Source organism: Micropterus salmoides, unplaced genomic scaffold (assembly GCF_014851395.1).
Source record: "Micropterus salmoides isolate LMB-PRFRI ecotype aquatic unplaced genomic scaffold, ASM1485139v1 Ms_hic_scaffold_14, whole genome shotgun sequence".
NCBI lineage: Eukaryota > Metazoa > Chordata > Actinopteri > Centrarchiformes > Centrarchidae > Micropterus > Micropterus salmoides.
This window is the reverse complement of record NW_024040485.1, coordinates 30,275,805-30,298,228: the sequence shown is the minus strand read 5'-3', so window position 1 is coordinate 30,298,228 and position 22,424 is coordinate 30,275,805. Positions and strand designations below refer to the sequence as shown.

The 22,424-nt window shown below is 41.8% G+C and overlaps 2 protein-coding genes across 2 annotated transcripts; one reads left to right on the top strand and one right to left on the bottom strand.

The window, feature by feature from the left end:
• Window positions 1-1,482: 1,482 nt before the first annotated feature.
• On the bottom strand, window positions 1,483-10,331 carry proca (protein C (inactivator of coagulation factors Va and VIIIa), a). The gene is made up of 9 exons (XM_038718969.1): window positions 10,199-10,331; window positions 9,698-9,781; window positions 7,286-7,443; window positions 6,639-6,663; window positions 5,690-5,800; window positions 4,286-4,426; window positions 3,320-3,438; window positions 2,975-3,092; window positions 1,483-2,178 (listed from the first exon to the last, which is right to left on the bottom strand). Exons 2-9 carry the CDS (start codon window positions 9,765-9,767, stop codon window positions 1,592-1,594), a joined length of 1,329 nt encoding a protein of 442 aa, XP_038574897.1. The 5' UTR covers window positions 9,768-9,781; window positions 10,199-10,331; the 3' UTR covers window positions 1,483-1,591.
• Window positions 10,332-10,478: 147 nt separating this feature from the next.
• On the top strand, window positions 10,479-22,349 carry LOC119902641 (inner ear-specific collagen-like). The gene is made up of 7 exons (XM_038718974.1): window positions 10,479-11,196; window positions 15,898-16,076; window positions 17,646-17,807; window positions 18,702-18,972; window positions 19,230-19,310; window positions 19,862-19,942; window positions 20,396-22,349. Exons 2-7 carry the CDS (start codon window positions 16,053-16,055, stop codon window positions 21,319-21,321), a joined length of 1,545 nt encoding a protein of 514 aa, XP_038574902.1. The 5' UTR covers window positions 10,479-11,196; window positions 15,898-16,052; the 3' UTR covers window positions 21,322-22,349.
• Window positions 22,350-22,424: the final 75 nt, after the last annotated feature.

Here is a 22,424-nt window from a genome sequence, read left to right as displayed (position 1 = left end):
AGTGGACCATGATGTTTTAATTAGCCGTCTGAAAAACTATGTTGGTATCAGTGATGTGGCCCTGGATTGGTTCGTCTCCCATTTGTCGAATAGGTAATTTTCCGTGATCCTTGGCGAAGCCTCCTCCTCTAATGCTTCTCTATTTTGTGGGGTCCCCCAGGGGTCGATTTTGGGGTCACTGTTATTCACCATATACATGCTACCCCTGGGAAAAATCATTCAGACTTATAATATTTCCATTTTTATGCAGATGACACCCAGTTGTATGTCCCGTTAAGGCCCGGTTCTTCCGATGTCTCTGGTATTCTCTCTTGCCTCACTGAAATAAAAGCCTGGATGTCTAACAACTTCCTTCAGTTAAACGACACAAAATCAGAAATGATTGTATTACCCCCATCGGAACCAGCACTAGCTACATCAAAAACCTCACCTGTAGCCTGGGTGTCTTCTCGGAAAGAAGCTTTCAACCTTGGTGTCATTTTTGACTCAGAGCTGTCTTTTGATTCTCAGGTGACAAAAGTAGTGCAGTCCTGTTTTGTCCAGCTGAGACAGCTAACTAACATTTCTCTCTTCTGCTAACCTAGAGAAGGTCATCCATGCTTTTATTTCCTCAAGAATCGACTACTGCAATGCTCTGTACTTTGGTATCAGTAAGGGAAATATTCATAGATTACAGCTCATTCGAAATGCTGCAGCCAGACTTTTAACTCGCACTAAAGAGGAGTGACCACATCACACCAATCCCCGCAGCCCTTCACTGGTCACCTGTGAGTTTTAGAATTGATTTTAAGATTTTACTACTTGTTTTTAAAGCCCTGAACGGACAAGCTCCTGCCTACATTTCTCATTTGATAACTCCCTACAAGCCGGACCGATGATAGTGGTTCCAAAGTCTCGTCTTGTCACTAAAGGCCGAGCCTTTGCTGTTCGGGCCCCTTAGCTGTGGAACTTCCTGCCTGGAGATCTCAGGCAGGCAAACTCAGTGGCCTCTTTTAAATCTCTTCTCAAGAGATGGTTTCTTTTCTTTCCCAACAACCGACTGATTTGCTCAGAGCTAGTTTGTAAAGCTAAACACTGACTGTAAACAGTAACGTTACCTGTACTGCCGTATAACATCCAAGTCACACCAAACGGAGTAAATTGTAAAGTCACGCAGACAAAAAGTGTTTATTTATGATGTTACGGCATTTCTTTAATCCTACGAAAGGACAGAAAAAAATTAATACTTTGTGAATGAAATTTAAGACTTTTAAGGCCTTATTTTTAAGGTATGAAATTTAAGAATTTTAAGGCCTTATTTTTAAGGTATGAAATTTAAGAATTTTTAAATACTTTTAAGACCCCGTGGGTACGCTGTGAAGTGTTGAAACGTGAATCGACCATGAATGTCGGAATCAAACTTCATCGTCATCATGTTTAGCCACGTCGTCGAGGTGGCTACATGTGACGGCACTTTAACGTGAAAAAGAAAACCGAAACATCTTGAGACAGAATCCGTTTATTTAGAAAGTGTGTTACATCTCTGCTGTACTGAGACCTTAATGTGGGTTTAACAGACCAGACTGGATCAGCTGTTGGGGGTTGAGGCGGTTCAGACACTTGGGGGTTGAACCGGATGGTTAGCTTTGTCCCATTCGTCACGCACCCCTTTGATCCAGTCGTTATAGTTGGACACCTTGGTGTAGATGCCCAGCTTGTCCTCCCTGCCGCAGCCCTCACCCCAGGACACCAGGCCGATCAGGAACCAGGTGTCTCGGTACAGAGTGACCATCGGTCCGCCGCTGTCCCCCTCGCAGGCATCCATCCTCTGTCCGAGGACCCCGGCGCAGATGACGTTGTTGGAGATGTTGTGGGACATCTGGCGGGCGCAGATTCTGTTGTCGACCAGCGGGACTTTGATGACGTTGAGCGCCGAGCTGAACTTGGAGCTGTCCAAGTTGTCTTTGCCCCAGCCGCTGACCACGGTGGGGGTCCCGTTCACGTGGAGCACTCGCTCTGCCATCTCGCGCCCCGGCAGACACACAGGGACGATGTACTTGGAGAAGGGGACGGGGGTCTCCAGACGCAGCAGGGCGATGTCGTTGTCCACCGTCCTGCTGTCATAGTTCGGGTGTTTGAAGGCCTTAATGGCCCTCAGGGTCACCTCGGTGCCTTCGTCTCTGTGGCGCTCGTAGTCACCTGAAGAGACAGATCACAGGGTTCCCCAGGGTATCTGTTAGCAGAGGCAGTAAACTGCTCGTTTCCCCCGACATGTTGAGCGTGAAATCTTTTCTTTGGTAAGATTTTGGTAAACTAGATTCATCATTTTAAAAAGGTTAAACAAAATCTGACGGGAAGAAGATTTCATTATGCATATTTAGTTCCCCACATTTTGTCATTCTTACTTTAATTATTTCTTTTTGCAAACCTATTAACCGGCAGGAGGTGACCGTTTATGTTAATAACTGAGACTCGTACAAGAAGAGAACACAGAATAGGCGTTACGACTTAAAGCAATGAGCAAATATTAATAATAGAGCTGCCGAGGATGTGTCATCGGAGCAGAGCTGCAGCTGTACGTTTGTAAAGCAAAGCAGTCTGCGACTAATATGAAAGGATAATCCAGGTGACGTTACAGAGGATGATGCTGGACTGAGTCCAAATACTGAACTGTGGAAGTTGCCAGATTATGCCAATAAAATCTAAAAATCTACATAACCTCTCAGTAAACTGGAAGCCATGATGAAGGTGATCAGAAAGAAAACAGATATTTCCTTTCTTGACATTTGCTATGAAAGCTTGTGTATGGTAGCAGACTCGCACACATCTCCCAGCCTGAGTTGTGCTATCGTTCTTCCACCTCTTGAGACACAGAGTGGTATTTAAGAATTAATCTACGTGGTGCCATTAAATTTAACAAAGTTAATAAACGTTTTGATTATAGTGTCACAAACTCCTGGGCTCAGTGTTTTGTGTGTGCAGAGAGGAAACTCACCCAGTCGTACTCTGAATCTCAGGGTGTTGTCGAGGCAGTGGGCGGCGGTCAGGACCCAGCTCGCATCGATGAGGACGCCACCGCAGTGAAAACGACCTCTGGCGTTCAGTAACAGCACCTGCACACAAAAACAGCCCGTGAGAACTTTGTCTCAGGTCTTTCTATAAAACTTCATTACTAAATAAACAGAAGTCAAAGCTGATTGGTGCCTGCTTTAGATAAAACAAAGAGGTACAGCTATCGTTTAATTTCAAATCAATTAGGAGAAAACAAACATTAGTCATTAGAGGTTTTTGCTGCCTTCAGACGTTCAAGGTTTGTGTAGTGTGTGCTGCAGTCAGGTACCTGCCAGGGACTCTCCCCCTTCTTTCCCACCTCCCCTCCCACCATCCAGGGAAGGAGGCCGTCCTTCGGTTTGGTGTACGACGACCTGCTGATCAGCAGCTGACCGCAGGACGAGGGACCTGCCGGGTAAACAGAGGGGGGGGGGGGTTATTCATTCAGCTCTCCGGTGTCGATGCAGAGATCAGCGAGTTCAGTGATTCTCTGTTTTTCTTAGACTGGAAATTTCCTGAATAATGATGATACTTTTTTCTGACCTTTGTCAGACAGGTGACAGGAAATGAGAGAAAGAAAAGGTGAATGTCCTGCAACAAAAGGACGCTGTAGCACCCAAATATTTTAACTAGAGATGTCCCGATAAAGTTCTTTTAAGCCCTGATCCGAGTCTTTTAATATTGATCAGCTGATTAGCTGATACTATAGATACTAAATCCGACAGATTTTATTTTTCACAAGCTTCTTGATCAAAATACTGAAAGTCCTGATTAGAAAGTTTAAGTTATTAATCCGATATGAATAAAAATATAACTCTCAAGCTCTACAGCGGCGTTACAGAGTTTAGCTTCTTCAACAATCTTTGGTCGAGCTCAGACAAGTTTCAGTGTGATGTGTCCCTGAGTTTCTCCCAGAATTCACATTAATGACTTGCTTTTTGTGCACATGAATGAAGTGACGTTCTCATTGGTTAAACTCATCAGACTGAAAGTGGACGATGATATGACCGTTCAGATGAGTTCGGGGACAGCAGGATGCAGCACTGTAATCTGACAGTTTTCATATTTTTTTAGCCATAAAATTAAAATAACTGAACAGCACTTTGATAATTAAACATGTCTAATTCTATTCTGTTTTGCACAGAATAGAGGATAGAAAAAAAAGGTGTATTTTGATACCTGAACCACAGTCCATTTTGGTCTACATGGACTTGTCAACCTGTCGTGCAAATTGAAGACGGTTTTATTTTCTCACCTTTCGGGTCACATTTCTTGGAGTTGTCGTGCAGTTTGTATCCGCTCACGCAGCCGCAGCTCCTCGTTTGGCCGTCCTTGCTCTCTGAACAGTCGTGGTCACAGCCGCCGTTATCCACCGAGCAGTTAGTGGCGGTTTGAGCTGAACGACGACAGGCGACACGATTAGCTCAACTTTTACATATTTATACATTCATATATTCACAACTGATAGGCAGAAGAGCAGAATCGATTAATTAGCCCATCAACAGAAAAATAATTGCCAATTCTTTTAATAATCGTTTGACCGTGACTGGCTGCTTTTCTTTTCACATATCTTTGGGTCACCTAACATTTTTATTTATTTATTTTTATTTATTTTTTTATTTATTTGTAACTATTTTCTGACATTTTACAGCCAAAGCCGTTTATTGATTAGTCAAGAAAGTAATCAGCATATTAATCTACAATGAGAATAATTAGTAGAAGTTTCTGTAACTTGAGAAATGCATCAAGGTTTCAGAGGTTTCTCTCCATTATGAACCAGACAAACGGCCTCAGACTCCTTTTTATATTAATCATTTTATTATTCTATGTCAGTGCAATCAAGTTATTTCATCTTTGAAGCACTTTGTAAACTTGTTTGATTGGTATAAAAAGCTGTAAGTATGAGATTAAGCAGGTTTAGTGCAGAGAAAGCAGAAAAGTTTAAAATATATTTGTGTCCATTTTGAGGTGTTTGTGTGGTTTTTTGGCGTTCACACTGAACACGAAACAAAAAGAGGAAAAACAACTGAAACTTCTCGTCTTCTTCTTTTTTTCTTGAAACGCATCATTTTTAAGGCAAAGTACTTTTTACCTTTAAGTCTTCTTCTCCCCAAACTCTCCTTTCATTAAGAAGGCAAACAATAAAAACTGAATGAGATTTGTTTAAGATGTGTTGATCAAAATGTCTGTATGGGACAAAGTGTGAATATCCCAAGAAGAGGAAGTATTTTTGTTTATCGTTGATTGGTTTATTGATTGTTGGAGCACGCCCTGCTTTGTTTTCAAATGTTTCTGACAATATATTTCCATGGTAGAAACTGAAACTGATTTCTGTGTATGGGATTTGTTTAAGGTTTTATAAAAACATGTGCCATTTTTTCTCTTGAGGGTGTATGTGTGCCATGTTACATAAATTATTTGTGAGTTGGTGGCACAGAGACTGTCAGGTTAACTTTGGCTGGCACCCAACTAAAAACTAAAACTAAAATCTAAAGTTGTTGTACATAAAAACTACCTCTATTTGTATGTGTGTACAGCACAAGAGGTACGTTGTAAAATGTTTTTGGGTCACCAGGTTCAGCACTGTGGGGTTTGTACGCTGTGATGAGGAACATGTATTATCTCGTACGTCAGTGTAGTTTTTTTTATCCAGACTCACGTTGGTCGCAGTATTTGCCCTCATATCCACGGTGACAGCGGCAGGCGTAGTCTTGATACTGATCCACACAGGCCCCGTGAACACACATGTTGGAGTGACACTGGTTCCCATCTGAAACACATGCACCATGAATACATTTCCCACAATGCTCTGTAGGCGCTGCTCTGTCCACACAAAGGAACCAGTTCAGTTTGATTAGCGTTCTCTTTTAAACCATAATTGCGAGCAGCCGAGCGGGAAAAGGCGTTCATGTCACTTTAGTTTGTCAAACAGGTGAGTGTATGAAGATGAAGATGACGTATGTCCAACATCATCATCATTATTAGGAAGATCTATTTTGGCCTTTTAGAAAATTTCAGCTGTTTCCATTCATGTTTTTATGCTCAAAACCAGGACAGTAGAAAGTGTTTTTAGGGTTGGGTATCCAAGAACCAAGTGTATTCATTAAGACCAGTGGCGGATCGCAGCAAACGCTCCAAACTTTGGCTTAGCTTCACTAAGAAAAGAGAACGCCACAGCAAAATGCACCAGCAGCAGTCAGGAGGTTTGGTGCGAGGGAAGAAGCAGCTCCAACATGACGAAGCGTTTCCTTCAACGCGGCGTGAATCTGAAGGAACGCTTCACCGTGTTCAACGTGTCGCGCTCTCCAACTACAGTGACGCTAACGCTAACTGTAGCAACGGCTCAGGTACAAAACACAGGTGAGCTGACGTTCACCTTTTATACTGAAGGGAAACCGACGATGGCTACAGAAGAGGCGAGTCCCCAGAGACGCCCCTCTAGTGCAGAGACTCCTTTCACTTTAGCCATGAAGGGGCAAGACGAGCGAGGAGGAAGAGGAGGAAGGTCACCGAGTGCTGATGATGATACCCAACCCTACTAGTTTTACACTTTCTGATGTACAGTACATCACACCTGTTGGGTTCAGGATGGTTCAAACTCATCTTACCTGTGTACACTGTCCAGAACTCCAGCTGTGAACACAAAACAAAAAGTCAGTGATGAAACTAGCACTCTGAACAGCTGACAAATATCACTCTAAAGAGTTTCAGTTTAATGTTTTCACCTTTTAACAAAGACTTTAACACTGATTAATGTAGCACATGTGAAGTTATGTGAGAAGAAGAACAGTAGGAATGGCTGCTGATATCAGGTAAACGCTGCCTGAACATATTCAGAGAAGTGGACGTGAATATTGGCTGGTTGAGCGCAGTAATTTTTCAGGTTTGGGGTTATTATTATTCAGATATAACCTCGTGGTGAGCGCCTGAAACCCTGGGGCCAACAGGACGTTCCAGGATCAGATATTTCACATCACTGCTGATCATTTTCCAAATCACCCTGAAAAAGATCTTTTCACAACGTCCATGTTTGCTTGTTGTTTGTCTTCTTGTTTGCTGTTCTGACGACACATATTATCAGTGCAGCAGCTAATTCTACCGTGTTGCTGCGTCTTTGAACGCACAGACCTGGTGAAAAGTGTAAAAGTGTAAAACCTGTGTGATGAGGTCAGCAGTGATGTAACATCATGGGTATGAAATGTTTCAGAGCTCAAGCAGCTGAAACACATTTACACATGAACAGGAGGCGTCTTACTGTAGCTTCCCTGGTTTGGAAAATCTCTCGAGCTTCTTCAAAGTCACATTTCTCTTCCACACATTCGCGCTCCATTGAAGCAGGTTTCAGCTCCTCCAGGAAGGAGTTCGCCCGACGAGAGCGGAGCAGCATGTGAGCCTCCGGAGCGTCCGAGAACACTGAAGCAACAGAAGCAAAGACAAACAGATGAGATGAGTAACACTTTGTGTTAAAGCCCGTGAGGCTTTAACAGTGTGCTGCTGGCTTATTTATAATTTTAATTTAATACACCTGGATATGAACTTGCAATGTTTTTACTTTCAGTCTTTAGGGAATATTGCAGTCCTTAATCTTTGTGACTCTCTGTCAGTACGGTTTGATGTGTTTTTCTTCTTTATTTGCAGCTTGTGTTATCAGATCAATAAAGTATTAAATCCAATGTCAATAAAAATATCAGTTAGTCATAGCAGAGTGTGACAACATGTGCACTCTCATGCAGGTTACAAGTTGTAGACTGAATTTATGATCCATTACTACGTAGCGGGGACTGTCAATTATATTTATAAGTTCAATACAACTTTCGTTTATAAATGAAGGAAATCCATCTTGGTCTTACTGCTTTTGAAAAACCTGATGACTTCTTTTATCCTCTGCTGCTGATCATGTGACCACCAGCCACACAGCTATGGGTTTAATTTCGTTTAAACTTAAATGAAAATCAACCTATTACCTATAAGTATTTAGTGCGTGCAGATCCACTCTGACCCTCCTCAACACAGTACGTATTTTTATAATGTGCTGGACACAAAATACTGTAGGAAACCATCAGAGAAAGCCAAAGATGCTGGTTGCATTTCTACAACATCTTCAATTGCACTTCTGGAGCCACAAATGGCTTTACACTAACTTTTTATTTGCAGTGTGGATTTTGACTAGTTGTCATTGATTTGTAGATATTACATTTTTCTCTGAGCCGTTTAAGGACTTTCCATATTGGCTTAAAAGTTTGTGGAGAAATTGTTCTGTTGACTGTTTCCAAAATCGAGAATGAACTGAAGAAAACATAGATGAGAAGTCCTTAATGTGTTCAGAAAAAAAGGACATTTTTACAATTTTACTATTCTTCCCCTAAATCTGCAGAACATCTGCTAAATGGAGAATGTGGTGATATTTTCTATGACGTTGCTCCCGATTGATAATGTAAAAGAAAAAGGATAAAAATCGATGCAGCAGAACCACAGATATTGTGTCTCTTTTATTCCACATCTTGTTCCTTTTCAAAACCTGGTACCTACATTACCCATAATGCAACATTCCTCCACACACACCTCCAGCAGCTGGGTGAGAGAGAGGGAGGTGTGTTATGCTGGTAGCGGCTACAGAGGTCTGGTGAGCTCACTTCTTTCTAACCCCACACTGGTTTCAGTTTCAAACTCGTAGCCTCACGCCCACGCTGACTCAAGTGACATCACTCGAGGACATTTATCAGACTTCACGCAGCTCCCTATGAAACACTAAACACTTTATATGTGCAGTAGAAGTCCCCAACAGCTGGAAACAGTTTGTCTTTAATGAAATGTTACTGTAGCCTCAGTTTGCTGTGCAGCTGTAATATGAAAAAGAGAAATTCAACAAAACGATTATTGGAATGGATTTGGTTGCCAGATAAGTTCAAAAATAAAATAGTAAATACAGATAGAACATAAACTACCACCAGGAATGAACAAGATGTAACCTGCCGTGCAGCAAACACTGAATGCATCTTTGAAATCCTCTATTAATAAATGAAATTTATTTTTATTTACTTTATTTTGTATTTTATTTATCTCAAAATATTGCTCTCTTATGCTTCAGTATAATATTTATATTTATATTTAGAAGATTAGTCTCGACCTCACCTGTCGCACAGCAAACACAGATTCTTTATGTCTCTCTTTTTCAATCGCAAAGGTCACTGAGTCTGTACTCGGTGAGTAGCTGCCTCTGCTGCTTGATATCTCTTCATAATCTCTGTGTAGGGACAGATAATCTAGTTTTTTTTTTTGTATCTTCCTCCAACTGTTCCAAATAATCATTTTTGCTTTGAGTAAACTGTAACTTGATAAAAAGCTGTTTAATGACGTCATTAATCTGGAAGATTTTAAACACACCTCAAAATTAGCAAACGTTGTGCCAATAACATCTGACTAAATGAGTAAATAACATGAGTTAGCTTAGCACAATCATTACAAACTGTATGAATACTGCAGACCATGTAAGCAGGCGGGTTAGGGTTACAAAACATTTCTATTTTGTGCCTCTGAAATTTTTGGCACAGCGCTGCAGATGTTTCCTACCAACAGATTTACACACATCTAAAGTCTTAATGTTTTAATGGTGGAACCCTGTTTATTAAAGTGATGTTGTGTCTGGAGCACATCCACGCTCACTCACCTGACAGACTGAGCACTGACGCCGACCACAGAGTGACGATGACGGACGCGCAGAGGACGAGGCGGGACATGATGCCAGTTAAACCTGCGGCCAATGAGACGAGACAGACATGAGCCAATCATCTCATCTCCTCAGTGTTTATATTTACCCACCGTCCACAGTAAAGCAGTGATACAGACATGGTCAAAATCTAAATGATGGTATGGAGGCTTTGGATAAAAGCGTCTGCCAAATGAGTACAAATTAGTAAAATGTAAAAAATGTTAACGTCTCGGTGTCGCAACATCATGCGTCTACTTTTCTTATTGTTTAAAATAATCAGTCAGCAGCTTCAGTGAAACATTTCAACCCGATTGATCCCCGTTTGAACCTTTGACCCCAGGACCTGATCAACAGGGAGCGCAGAGTGCAGCCGAGACCACGTCCTAAAACCTGTCACGACATCATGAAACCAAGATACAAGAGTGGATTTCAGGGACTGCGGTTTGTTTTTGTACTTACGTGTGAAGAGTCGAAGCTGTGGACACAGACGATGGTTTGCTCTGTTTCTGCTGTGTTAATGACTAACTGTCAGTGTTTACTGAGAGTCCACAGTCTGCAGCTGGACACTGTCTGCCAACACTGTCAACACACACACACAGACCTCCCCTTTAACCTCCACCCACTCACCTCTGCAGCCGATCAGAGCCCTGTTTAGCGACAGCCCAACAAGTTATTCCTGACTCCGTCTGTCCGTCCCTTCAGTCCACAGCGACTACGACCTCCATCGCTGCATCTTCAGAAGCAGCGCACACAGGAGACAACCATTACAAATGGTTTGGTATTTTCATGTTTATTTCTTTTATTTGCAACAGAACAACACGAAAGAGTCAAGTCGGAGACAATCCACACAGAACTCCAAAAATGGACTGAACAAAATTATTGCTCCCCCCCCCCAAACTTAATATTTGGGAGCACAACCTGTGGAAAAAATAACTGAAATCAATCTCTTCCTTTACAACTCTCTAATTTTGGACCACTCTTCTTTTGCCAGCTGTTCCAGGTGTTTGAGATTTGATGCGTTCCTTCGCCCATCTCCTGTTTTGAGGTCTTTCACAGGAGCTAAATGGGATTTAGATCTGGACTGAATGCTGGTCACTTCAGAACTCTCCAGTGCTTTGTCTTAAACCATTTTTGGGTGCTGTTTGAAGTCTGCTTTGGGTCACTGTCCTGCTGTAAGACCCATGATGTCTGATGGAGACCCAGCTTTCTGACACTGGGCCCTACATTGCACCCCAGATTTCTTAAAGCCATGCACATAATCAAGACGTCCAGTGCCTGAAGCAGCAAAGCACCCAAAACATTAGTGAATCTCCACCATGTTTGACTTTATGGACCACTTTCTTTTCTTTAAAGCCCTCTTTCATTTTCTGAAAACAGAAGAATGATTTACCAGAAAGCTCTATTTTATTCTCATCTGTCCACAGGACATTTCCCCCGATAGATTTTGGCTTCCTCAGGTAAGTTTTGGCAAACTCCAATCTGGCTTTTTTATGTTTCTGGGTCAGCAGCGGCTCCTCCTGGGTCTCCTACAGATGGAAGGGTAGTGCAAGATGACCCTGTATTTATATTTTATCAGCCTGAATTTGTTTGGAAGTTTGATCGTAAGTTCTTTACCCACTATTCGAATAATAATTTGTTGGACTTTTTATCTTTCGTCCACGTTCAGGGAGATTAGCGTTAGGTCCAAGATTTGTAGCCTTGATACTGTCCATGCTTGCTTTTGTCCATGCTCCATGCTTCACATTTTAGTGGGATTTCTAAATGGCCAGCACCTGTGAATTTCTACAGGTGAGTTTAATTACAAATTAAAGGAGCATTACATGCTTTGAATACTATTATTTCTGAAGATTTTCAAAAGGTTCCCATTATTTTGTCCAGTCCATTTTGTGTAGAATGTCTCACATCATTTTTAGTTGTTCTAACGCAAACAAAATGAATAAACATGAAAATACCAAACCTTTTGTAGTTGTGACAACTGTCTGGGTGAAGTAATGCATCATGTGACAGACATGCGGGGGTGCTAATATTTTTGGCCATGACTGTAACTGGACAAAAATAGGTTGACATTCCTCTATGAGGGGAACACATTAAGAAAAGGGCTTTGTTTTTATTAGCTTCAGCATCCTGCCCACTGTAGTTCATGTTTTATTACTCATCCTAAAAGTTGTGTCACATTCTCGCCAAATGTAGCCATATCTGGATCATTCCCAAAAATAATATATGCACTTGTTTGCTTGAGATAACGTATGATTTTTCCATTAAGGTTGGGCCTATTTGATTTACCTTACCATGATTGATGATCATTTGAAATCATGTTAAGATGCCAACGATGGTCATTTAGACTTCCAACAGCCAGGAGCTTTAACGAACCAGGGTGGATCCATCGCCTTGGTAACGACCCCACAGACGTTAGATAGGTGGGACTCCCTGTCAGTCGGACGGAAGTGATGAGAGGCAAAACGTCTTTGAGTATCTTCAACAAAGTACAGATGCTCTTGATTTTATTGTTCCTTTGGATAACTATGACCTGGATGACTAACGGGTTAAAATTAAGAAAATCTGATTATTATTGTGTTTCGTTTCTTTTGATCAAATTCCCACGGCAAAAAAATCGGGCCAAAAAATCTGAAAAGATGACATGGTTTAAAAAAGAGGTTTTTAAATGATGAAAATACTGACCACCAGAATGAGACGCACTGAATGTAACTTATGCACATTAGTTACATTTGAAACACATTCATATGAACTGGTAAAAGTTCTTAAAGGAACACAGGATCTACGTGCTGAAAGTGTCCGAGCTGCAGATACAATCTGAGGCAACAGCCGACGCCCTGTCAGAAGTGTGAAAAAAAAAACCTGTAACAGAAACAGAAAAGTTAACATTGTTAGGAGAAAAGGCCGATAAAGACCTTGATAAATCTTGTTTTTCAATATAAATTACATAACACACACAGTACAAAGACTGAGGCATCAAATTACTTAAGATCGGGGTGGTGATGGAACAGTGGATAAGACACATGTTTTTGGTGTGAGAGACTCCACTGTGACACATCCACCAATGTGTCCCTGAGCAAGACAGTTAACCCCTCGTTGCTCCAGAGGCGTGCGACCTCTGACATATACAGCAACTGAAAGTCGCTTTGGATAAAAGCGTCAGCTAAATGAATAAAATGTAAATGTAGGATGTTGCATTCCCTGCAGACTTCACCTGACTATAACCCTAATTAAATCCAAGTCTAAATGAAAGGGTTTGCCTTGTGGGGACCAGTTTAACGGTCCCAAACGGGCAAACAAGCCCCCGTTACGTGCTGTGTCAAAATATTTATGTGTCCACAATGACGGACCAACAATCACTGACGCTTCATTTGAAGAGAAAGAAACAGGTCAGAATTTTGATTTTACCTGTTGGATCCAATTCATGTCATGAGAGATTTAAGCACAAATCAGAAGGGAAAAACTAAAATTCTCTGTTGGAAGTCAGAAATGGAAGTGGAGGATTTTAGGAAAATCACCTGAATTTATTCAAATCAAGAGAAACTAACTGATAGAAGAGTCAGATAAAGACATATAACAAATGCCACATTTTAACACGGTGTAAATATAGAAGAAGCTAAAAAGACATCTATGTCTGATAATGCTATGATATGAATAATAGGAGGTCATTGGATGGATTCAAACTTGTGACCCACTGTAGGGCAGGCTCTGATAAACACTGGAGCTGGTGGGACTGTGTCAGGTGGAAACTAAAACCCAGAGGAACGGTTTTAAATTCTGGCAGCAACAAGATCACTGCCTAACAAAAGGTTGTGGCGAAATCAGATTGGTTTAAGTGAACCACCAGGGACAAGCTAACTGAACTTTTATTTATGATACTTTATGATTTCTTGGGCATCAAGCAGTTTTTCTATCTATCCATCCACCTCCATACCTATGGAGAGAATCTGAGGTCAAACGGAAGATTCTTTAACAAATCTGGTTTAAAAATTCTAGCTTTCCACAATATCTGTGCATGCCGACAAAGATTAAGGTGAAGGTACAGTGTGGGTTGGGTTAGGCAACTAAAACTATTGGTTACTGTTGGGGAAAGAATTTGGTTACGGTTAATAAAAAATGCAAAAATTCCGCCTCATCACAAGGACGCACTTTGTCCTGCATTGGCACTGAACATTGGCTCTTGACGTGAACAATGAGCTGTGAAATCATCTATATCAAATACATGTAATGTTTTGTTGTTTACCTCTTAATGTTCAGCCGTGAACGCATCAACATACCTGAGGTTTTACCATATCCACCACAGCGGTCACATGACCCTCTGCAAGCATGACCGCTCTCCCTCCGGTAACACAGATGCCACAGGTGAACAGTGAAACCCTTCAAACGGGAATGCTTGTTGTTTTCTGTGAGCTGGCACAGGTGTGAAATCCAGGCTGACCCTGCGGGGTGTCGCTGATCCCCGCTGGCTGTGGAAACCAGGACATTTTTTAAGGTTAACTATTCATCTCCCTGTCTCCTTTTGTGCCTCGGCCCCCTGGCCCGGTTTTGTTTAGATTGTTCAGAATAAAAGATGGCCCGGGGACATAAAGGGGCCGTCTCCGGTTCCACAGATGATGAGGTGATTCTGGGATGATAACAGTGTTTTGGGAAGGGACAGAGGGAGGGCGCGGTCTTCCCAAGTATGCTGCTTTGTGTACGGCGGACCGATGTCCCGTTTGTTCCCTTCACTTCCCAAAAAAAAAGCTTCGAAGACGAGATTTTTATGATGTTTGGTGTTTTGATGTTTTTTATGATTATCCATTAGTCTGACAATTATTTTCTAAATTAAAATATTAATCATTTAGTTTATAAAATATCACAAAAACTGTGAACGACTTCTGTCCAGTTTCCCCAGGTGACGATTGTCTGATCAACAGTTCTCAACCCAAAGATATTAGTTGACACAAACAGATAAAAGCAGAAAATCCTTACACTGGAGAAGCTGGTTACTTCCTGGAACTATTTCTTCCTCTTCCATAAATTAGAATTAAACTGATAAAGAGTTATATATCGACTGTGTGGTTTCACCAGCAGTGAGTCTTCTGAGGGAGATCTGTTTACAGTCTGAGCGTCTAATCGCACATCAACACCAAAAGTGACAAAGAAAAGACAGAAGCAGCAGAAGAAAAGAGTAAGAGGGAAAGGAAGGCGGAGAGATGGATGTGATGAGTTGGGAAGCGAGTAGCCAAATCCTTCACTTCAGCAATAAAACTGCATTCATCCAGGGCTTTATAGAAAGTACAGAAATATCAGAATTGGGACTGGCTCTATTAACCATGGCGACGGCTTCTGTGCACGACACAGCTGTGTTAAGTCAAAATTATAGGCTACATATTTAACATATTTAATATTTAAATATTCAAAGTCTTGAAACGTGTTGACTTGTCTTGAAAATGGACCGTTTTACAGGTGTGGTGGAGACACCTGTATGCCTTCAATATTCCTGCTTATTATTTTAATTCATTTAAAAATAAAATTGAGTATAAAACTGTTTTAGGATTGTATCTGAGGGCCGATGTGAGTGCTAACAGAGTAGTTGCAGGTATGTTACTGTAAAAGTTATTTTGCAGAAACAATTTTGTCTTCTGTGTTGCACTTTGATAAGTTTGATAATAATTGACAGGTTACACAAACGATGCTACGACCATTTCTGCTCGACCGCCAACTATTTGTGTTCGTGAGACTGGTCAAACAGACTAAAGCTGTCTGAATTCATTCTGTACTTATTTATTATTTAAATAAAGACTTTAAATTCTGTGTTACTTATTTGGTTCCTTTCTCACTTTTCAGTTTTGGCACCGAATGACTGAAATAGCGTTTAACATGACGCAAGGTCATGATTAGTGGATTTACAGAAGCGTTTTCAACTTTATCCCCATCCTGGAGGAAATTCTAAGCCAGTTGCTAATCAGTGTATGTCCGTGACCTGTGTTAAGCACCAGGGTAAAAATAAAGTCAAAGTGCTTGTTATATATTGTTATTGTATGAATAAAGAAAAGATGTGAAAGGTGAGATTAATGAGAGAGAAATGTGGGGAAAAGGAGTTGAGAACGATGGAGAGATAAACAGAGAAACGTCTTTTCTTTCTGACCTGAATATATTTTGTCTGCTTCATGGTTCTTCAGCAGGACAATGAGGACAGCGCTCCTCCCATCCTTAGCTTTTGTCTGTGGGCTCAGCAGGTGAGAGGGAACCTGAATGTTTTGTTCCGGGCGAGGTTTATAAATGGATCAAAGCCTCCTCCATCCTGCTCATCTTCCCACAAATCCTTCTCCAGACGATGTTGCGGGACTTGGACCGAGCGGTGAGTCTTTCACAAAACACCAGTTCAGGTCAGCTAGAATATGATCTAGTTTTTTTAAGTCTAGTTTCAGCTGGTTGTTTGAGCACTTTCTGCAAAAGTAAAATCGGTGAAAGAAAACAGAAAACAAATTCAACAAAATCCCTAAAGAGAATCTGAAAGATAACATTCTTCTTTTCTGACAAATTATGAAGTGAACCAAGAGAGGGGCTGGAGTTGGGTTGTTCTTCCTGGCTGAAATGGTATAAAAGTGCAGCATTGAGAGAAGTTCATGATAACATTTGCATAAAGATGAAAGTCACAGTTGAAGTTTACACTTTGCACAAGTGTTAAATTCCAGATGAACTTTAATGCCTGAGTCATTTAATGTGTAATGTGTAAAAAACTGCATCCAAGAAGCATTCAAGATGGATCGAAACCTGATTTCTCAACTGCATTCTAACCAGCTGTTGGAAAGTCGTAAATGCATCCATCTCCCTAATCTTTATTCCTCCCAACTGTACCACGTCAGTAAGCGGTATGTGCAAACGTACACAGGAAAGTCATCTACATTTTATCTGTGTACGGCTAAACCTGTCCGTGTTTAGATAAATAAATGCAGGTCTCAATCTGTGGGCTCGTCTGGTTTATACAGAAGTTAAGAACTAGTTCTAAGCTGCTTATTTCGTTGATACAAATATTAATGTTGAAACTTATGATCAATATCGGACATGCTACGCATCGTTAGATCAGTTAAATTCTCCACAATTCAATCGTTTGGTAACATAACAATGTAACCTTTGGCGTTCGTCTTTTCTAAGCTGAGCTACCGCTATTTTGAGCGACCAGCAAAAAGCTTTCAACCATGAACATTTCTACATATGATTTACTGAAGCATCTGCTGAAGCAGCACAGCGACGTGAAACTTACGGAAAGAAACTCGTCGGGAGAGAGTGGCGTTAAGCAACATAACGATTTGTAAAAATACTAAATCCTGATATTAAGTAGACTACATGTGCAGAAAAACAGTAGTCAAAAGTCAGGATTTACCTGCTTTATTTTTTTTTATTTCAGCCGGTGGCGTTAACAGATGTTATGTTTTGTAAAAACCATACTCCTTACTCCTAACTTGCCCAACACTGGTGAGTTCAGGGATTGAAGCAAATAAAAGCCCGGGCTATTAATTTAATTAAATGCAGGGCCTTTGCCACACATGAGCTAGTCAATTTACCTTTATCTATAATCCAAATTTCATTTTATTTTTTTGAAATACACAATTCTTAAAGAAATTTTAAAATGCTATTCACAATCAAAACCCAATTCTATTTACACATCCCATGTATTTAGCAGGGAGAAAAAATATATTATTTTGCATGCCCCTTACTCAAATCAGTCCAGTTTGTGTCAAATGTATATCCAGAGATAAGTGTATGCTGTAACAGACTGAAGTGATTTCACTCAACTGAAAGTTTTTAAAAACCTTTTTAAAGTAATATTGACAAACAGACTGAACACTCTGCAAAATGCAGATTTTTCCCACTTACTTATCTTACCTTCTTCCTCTGGGCTCCCACCATTCTCCTCTTCCTCCAGATGTTGTCAAGGCTGCTGGGACTCCTCGTCCTAACCTCCCTCTGCTCAGCCATGCTGCTACCAAACAGCACCTCCGTGGAGTTCAGCGAAGAGGAGGGCTCCACCATGGACCCCAACACCTACCAATGGCCTGACTCAACTGCATCTGAGTCATCTGAGTCGGCAAATTCCTCCGAGTCATCTGAGAAGTCAAAGTCGTCTCAGAGGTCACATTCACCTGAGTCATCTGAGTCATCTGAGTCATCTGAGAAGTCAAAGTCGTCTGAGAAGTCAAAGTCGTCTCAGAGGTCACATTCACCTGAGTCATCTGAGTCATCTGAAAAGTCAAAGTCGTCTCAGAAGTCAAAGTCGTCTCAGAATTCAAAGTCGTCTCAGAAGTCAAAGTCGTCTCAGAGGTCACATTCACCTGAGTCATCTGAGTCATCTGAGTCATCTGAGTCGTCTGAGAAGTCAAAGTCGTCTCAGAGGTCACATTCACCTGAGTCATCTGAGTCATCTGAGTCATCTGAGAAGTCAAAGTCGTCTCAGAGGTCACATTCACCTGAGTCATCTGAGTCATCTGAGTCACCTGAGAAGTCAAAGTCGTCTCAGAGGTCACATTCACCTGAGTCATCTGAGTCATCTGAGTCGTCTGAGAAGTCAAAGTCGTCTCAGAGGTCACATTCACCTGAGTCATCTGAGTCATCTGAGTCATCTGAGTCGTCTGAGAAGTCAAAGTCGTCTCAGAGGTCACATTCACCTGAGTCATCTGAGTCATCTGAGTCACCTGAGTCATCTGAGTCATCTGAGTCGTCTGAGAAGTCAAAGCCGTCTCAGAGGTCACATTCACCTGAGTCATCTGAGTCATCTGAGTCATCTGAGAAGTCAAAGTCGTCTGATTTGTCACATTCATTTGAGTCGGCAAATTCATCTGAGTCGTCTGAGACACTTGAGATGTCTGAGTCATCAGACAAAACGTCTCCCTGGTCACCTGTTCACCGCACGGCCCCCATTCAGATGCCACCCGTGGGCCAAGAGTGGCCACCCGGCGTCAACATGACAGATGACTTCGAGAAGCTCCGGGTGTTCGGGCCCAACTTCCCGGGGATGCCCCCCACAGGAGAACAGGGGCCACCCAGTGGCAACATGACTCACAACTCTGACAATTACAGAATAATCGGGGGCACTAACCCGGGGATGCCCCCCATTCCTGATATGGCGATCTGTGACATTCTGATGAACTCACCGGTACCACCACCTATCGACCAGATTCCTTTTTTCTGCCTCTGTTCGCAGTGTAAGGGCACTGCAGGGCCCAAAGGAGACCGGGGAGACCGGGGCCCTCCAGGTATGTGGATCACTTTAAGGCTGCTTTTGAAACCTGTGGGTTTGTTTCTCACTTGCCTGAGACATACTTTAAGGAAGCAATATCTTTTTGTAGAAACATTAAATCTTGTGTTTTCTTGTCAAAGATGACTTTTTTCAAGTTAGTCCAATAGTGTTTGATAAAAATTTCTCCAGGAAAAGTGTGGACTGTGGTTTAAACTATAAAAAAACGTCTGCATGCTTTTTGTGAAAACTGACCTGACTGTAATCTTTGAACAGGTGCACCTGGGAGTCCTGGAACAAGAGGAATGATGGGGTTCAAAGGCCGTCCAGGATTCACAGGCCCTCAGGGGATGAAGGGTGAAGAACTTGCTTTCACTGCACTTGAAATGATAACACATATAACAGAACCTCAGTCTTGTTGCAGTTTGGACCTGAACATGCTAGCTTGGACTCACCACTGTCACTGTACAGAGTCCAGTGATGGGGGTGGACAAAATAATAATATAATAATAATACCATACACACCAACATTATAATGATAGATGCAAAGATATATATCAGTTTCATCTCTGGGTGTCCATCACAGAGAACGGTCCAGGGCTTATTTAGCCTAGCTTAGCACATTGTGCATCTATACATTTTTCAAAACAGCTGAAAATTTATATTCTGAAACCAACAAAGTAAAAATAAATTCTAATAAATATTTTATTAATTCAATCTAAATGTGTCTCTCATTTTGCTGCTAATGGATCCATCTTCAAATGGATCTTCAAACAGGCCAACAGATATGACTTAGGAATCATTGCTTTTCATTTAGTGAAACATTAATTTAGCGTGTATTAGTCGAGGTCATCAAATCTTTCTTTTCATTCTATTCTAATAATTTTTGTCTATGTCTGTCGTTACAGGTCAGAAGGGAGACTTGGGGGAGAAGGGGCAGTCGGGTGCTGTCGGTTTCACCGGGGTGAAGGGCGAGCGAGGCTTCAAAGGTCTGGTGAGATCACTCTGTTTCAAAAATAAAGTTTTATGATTTACTTGAACTTGGCTATGGTTAAGGTTTGGAAGGGTTAAGCACAAGAAATACATCAGAGAAAGATTATTGTATGAGTTGAGAGAATTACCCCATTAACCTTAGGAGACCTTCAATGAAACTACAATAATATCTACAAGGTAAGTCTGGGGAACAACCTTGGTCATGGTTAAAAGAAACCAACACTGATTGTTTTTAGGAAGCAGGAAGTGAATGGTGATCTCCCAAAGTCTGACAGGTTGACCCATCCACACTTTGTCACTTAAATTTAAACATGGTATGTTGTTTTAGGATATTTCACTGAAATGACGGGGGGGGGGGGGGGGGGGGAGCTTAAGATGTAAAGGGGTTTCATACTTTTCCACTTGACTTTGTGAAAATGCAATGCAAATTTTCTTGATGTGTTTTCCAGGGGAAAAAGGGGACCGTGGACTGGAAGGCCCAGCAGGTGCACAAGGCCCCCAGGGAGAAACCGGCACATGCCCTGCCTCCTGCGAGACTATGCCGGGTCCACCGGGTCTACAAGGTACCCCTGGACCAGCCGGAGCCCGGGGCCTGCCTGGGGTTGCGGGACTTACGGGACCCCAAGGTTTTAAGGGTGATAAGGGTGACCTGGGCAAACCCGGCGACCCCGGACTGAATGGTCAGAAGGGAGATAAAGGTGTGCAGGGGGTATGTAACTGCACAGATGGGGCTAAAGGCAGTGATGGGAGACCAGGAGAAAAGGGGACTAAGGGAGACAAAGGTGACACTGGTGCCCAGGGTGTACCGGGCCCCATTGGGCTAAAAGGCCATGAGGGCAGCATGGGTCTCATAGGGCCACCCGGGCCCTGCTCTCCAGCAATCCAATCAGCATTCACCGCAAGCATCAACCAGTCGTTCCCTGCTCCTAACACACCTGTTCTTTTCCCACAAATCATTACCAACCAGCAGGGGCACTTCAACCCACTCAGTGGCATGTACACGGCCCCCATCAATGGCACCTACATTTTCTCCTACAACCTGGCTGTCGTCGGTACACCTCTTAAGGTCGGCCTGTTCCGCAACTTCTACCCTATAGTCAGAACAACAGAAAGTACCAGCCAGGCCACCATAAGTCACACCATTGTCCTCCACCTCAACATGGCAGATAGAGTGTGGCTGCAGGTGAAGGACTCTTTAAACAACGGCATAGTCACCGACGTCGAGAGAACCAGCACATTCTCCGGGTATCTGCTGCACCCCGACTCCTGCGAATTGCCTGTGGGACGAAATTTCTTCCCAGTGGTGCCACCTCATTATGATTACAGCTGGGACGGTCCTCCCACCCCCACCACCACCCCTCCTCATCCATTGTAGGCTCCAGTCAGTCAGTCACAGCACAGTTATAGACGAGCATCCACATACAGCCAATCAAACACTGTATTTATAACTGCAAGTTTTAAAGGAGGGGTATTGTAGAAAAGCAGAAGTTACTGTGGTTCTCCTTTCTGTTGGTATCTGATGAAGAAGGAAGGAGGTGATGATTTTCAATATTCAACCTCTACCACTGGAGGACTGAATCTGGATCATTCTAGACATGGTCGCTGGTCGTTAAATCTGGTAGGAGATGAGGGGAGGGGCCAGCCAAATTAAGAGCCAATAAGATTGATGTTATCACACTGCAAAAAATGAAATAAAAAACAACAAAAATCCATGTTTTAAAAGACATGCTACTCGACTTGAGATTGACATTTGTGATTTTTGGGCGTGAAAACGAATATTGGATGAATGGCCAAGAAATTTGGTGATCCTTGACTATTCATACCATCATCAGGTCAGAATTATATTTCTTTTATTTATTTATTATTTGCAGTGTGTGTTAATAAACTAAAAGCAGCCTGTTGTATTGGAGTTCTTAAAAAAAGCACTTGGGAAAAACTATAAGATATTTGATGAAATTAGGACTAATTAGAAAAATTAAGAACAAATACGATACAGAAAATAAGCAGTAAAATACCCCCCTTTAAATGTGGATATAAATTCACTCTTATGATTCAACACTCACTGAAATATGAAAATGCATGTAGGCTTACATGCGCCAGCTTGACAAATGCATTTGATCATGCACTTGAAACATGTAATGAATGGCTAGATAGCCAAGCTTTTTCAGTTGACTGTAGAAGTTCAGATCTGCTTTAATGGTAAATTGTTTTAAAAGCCCTTTGCATCCTCGGAGTAAATTTATTTTTAATCCCCGAGATCCACTTGCTGCAGTTTAGTTGTAGAGCGCTTATCATTTTGCCTTTTCAAATGTTGATGATGGATAAAGTTTGATGCTTGAGAAAAGAAATATATTAAATTGCAACCAAAGCGTCTGCTTCGTTCAAGACTCCTTTAACATTTTTTTTTAATAATTTTATTTCAGACAAAAGCGGCAGTTTCTGAAGTAGAGCTTAACAAACTTTACCGCAGATTCAGAC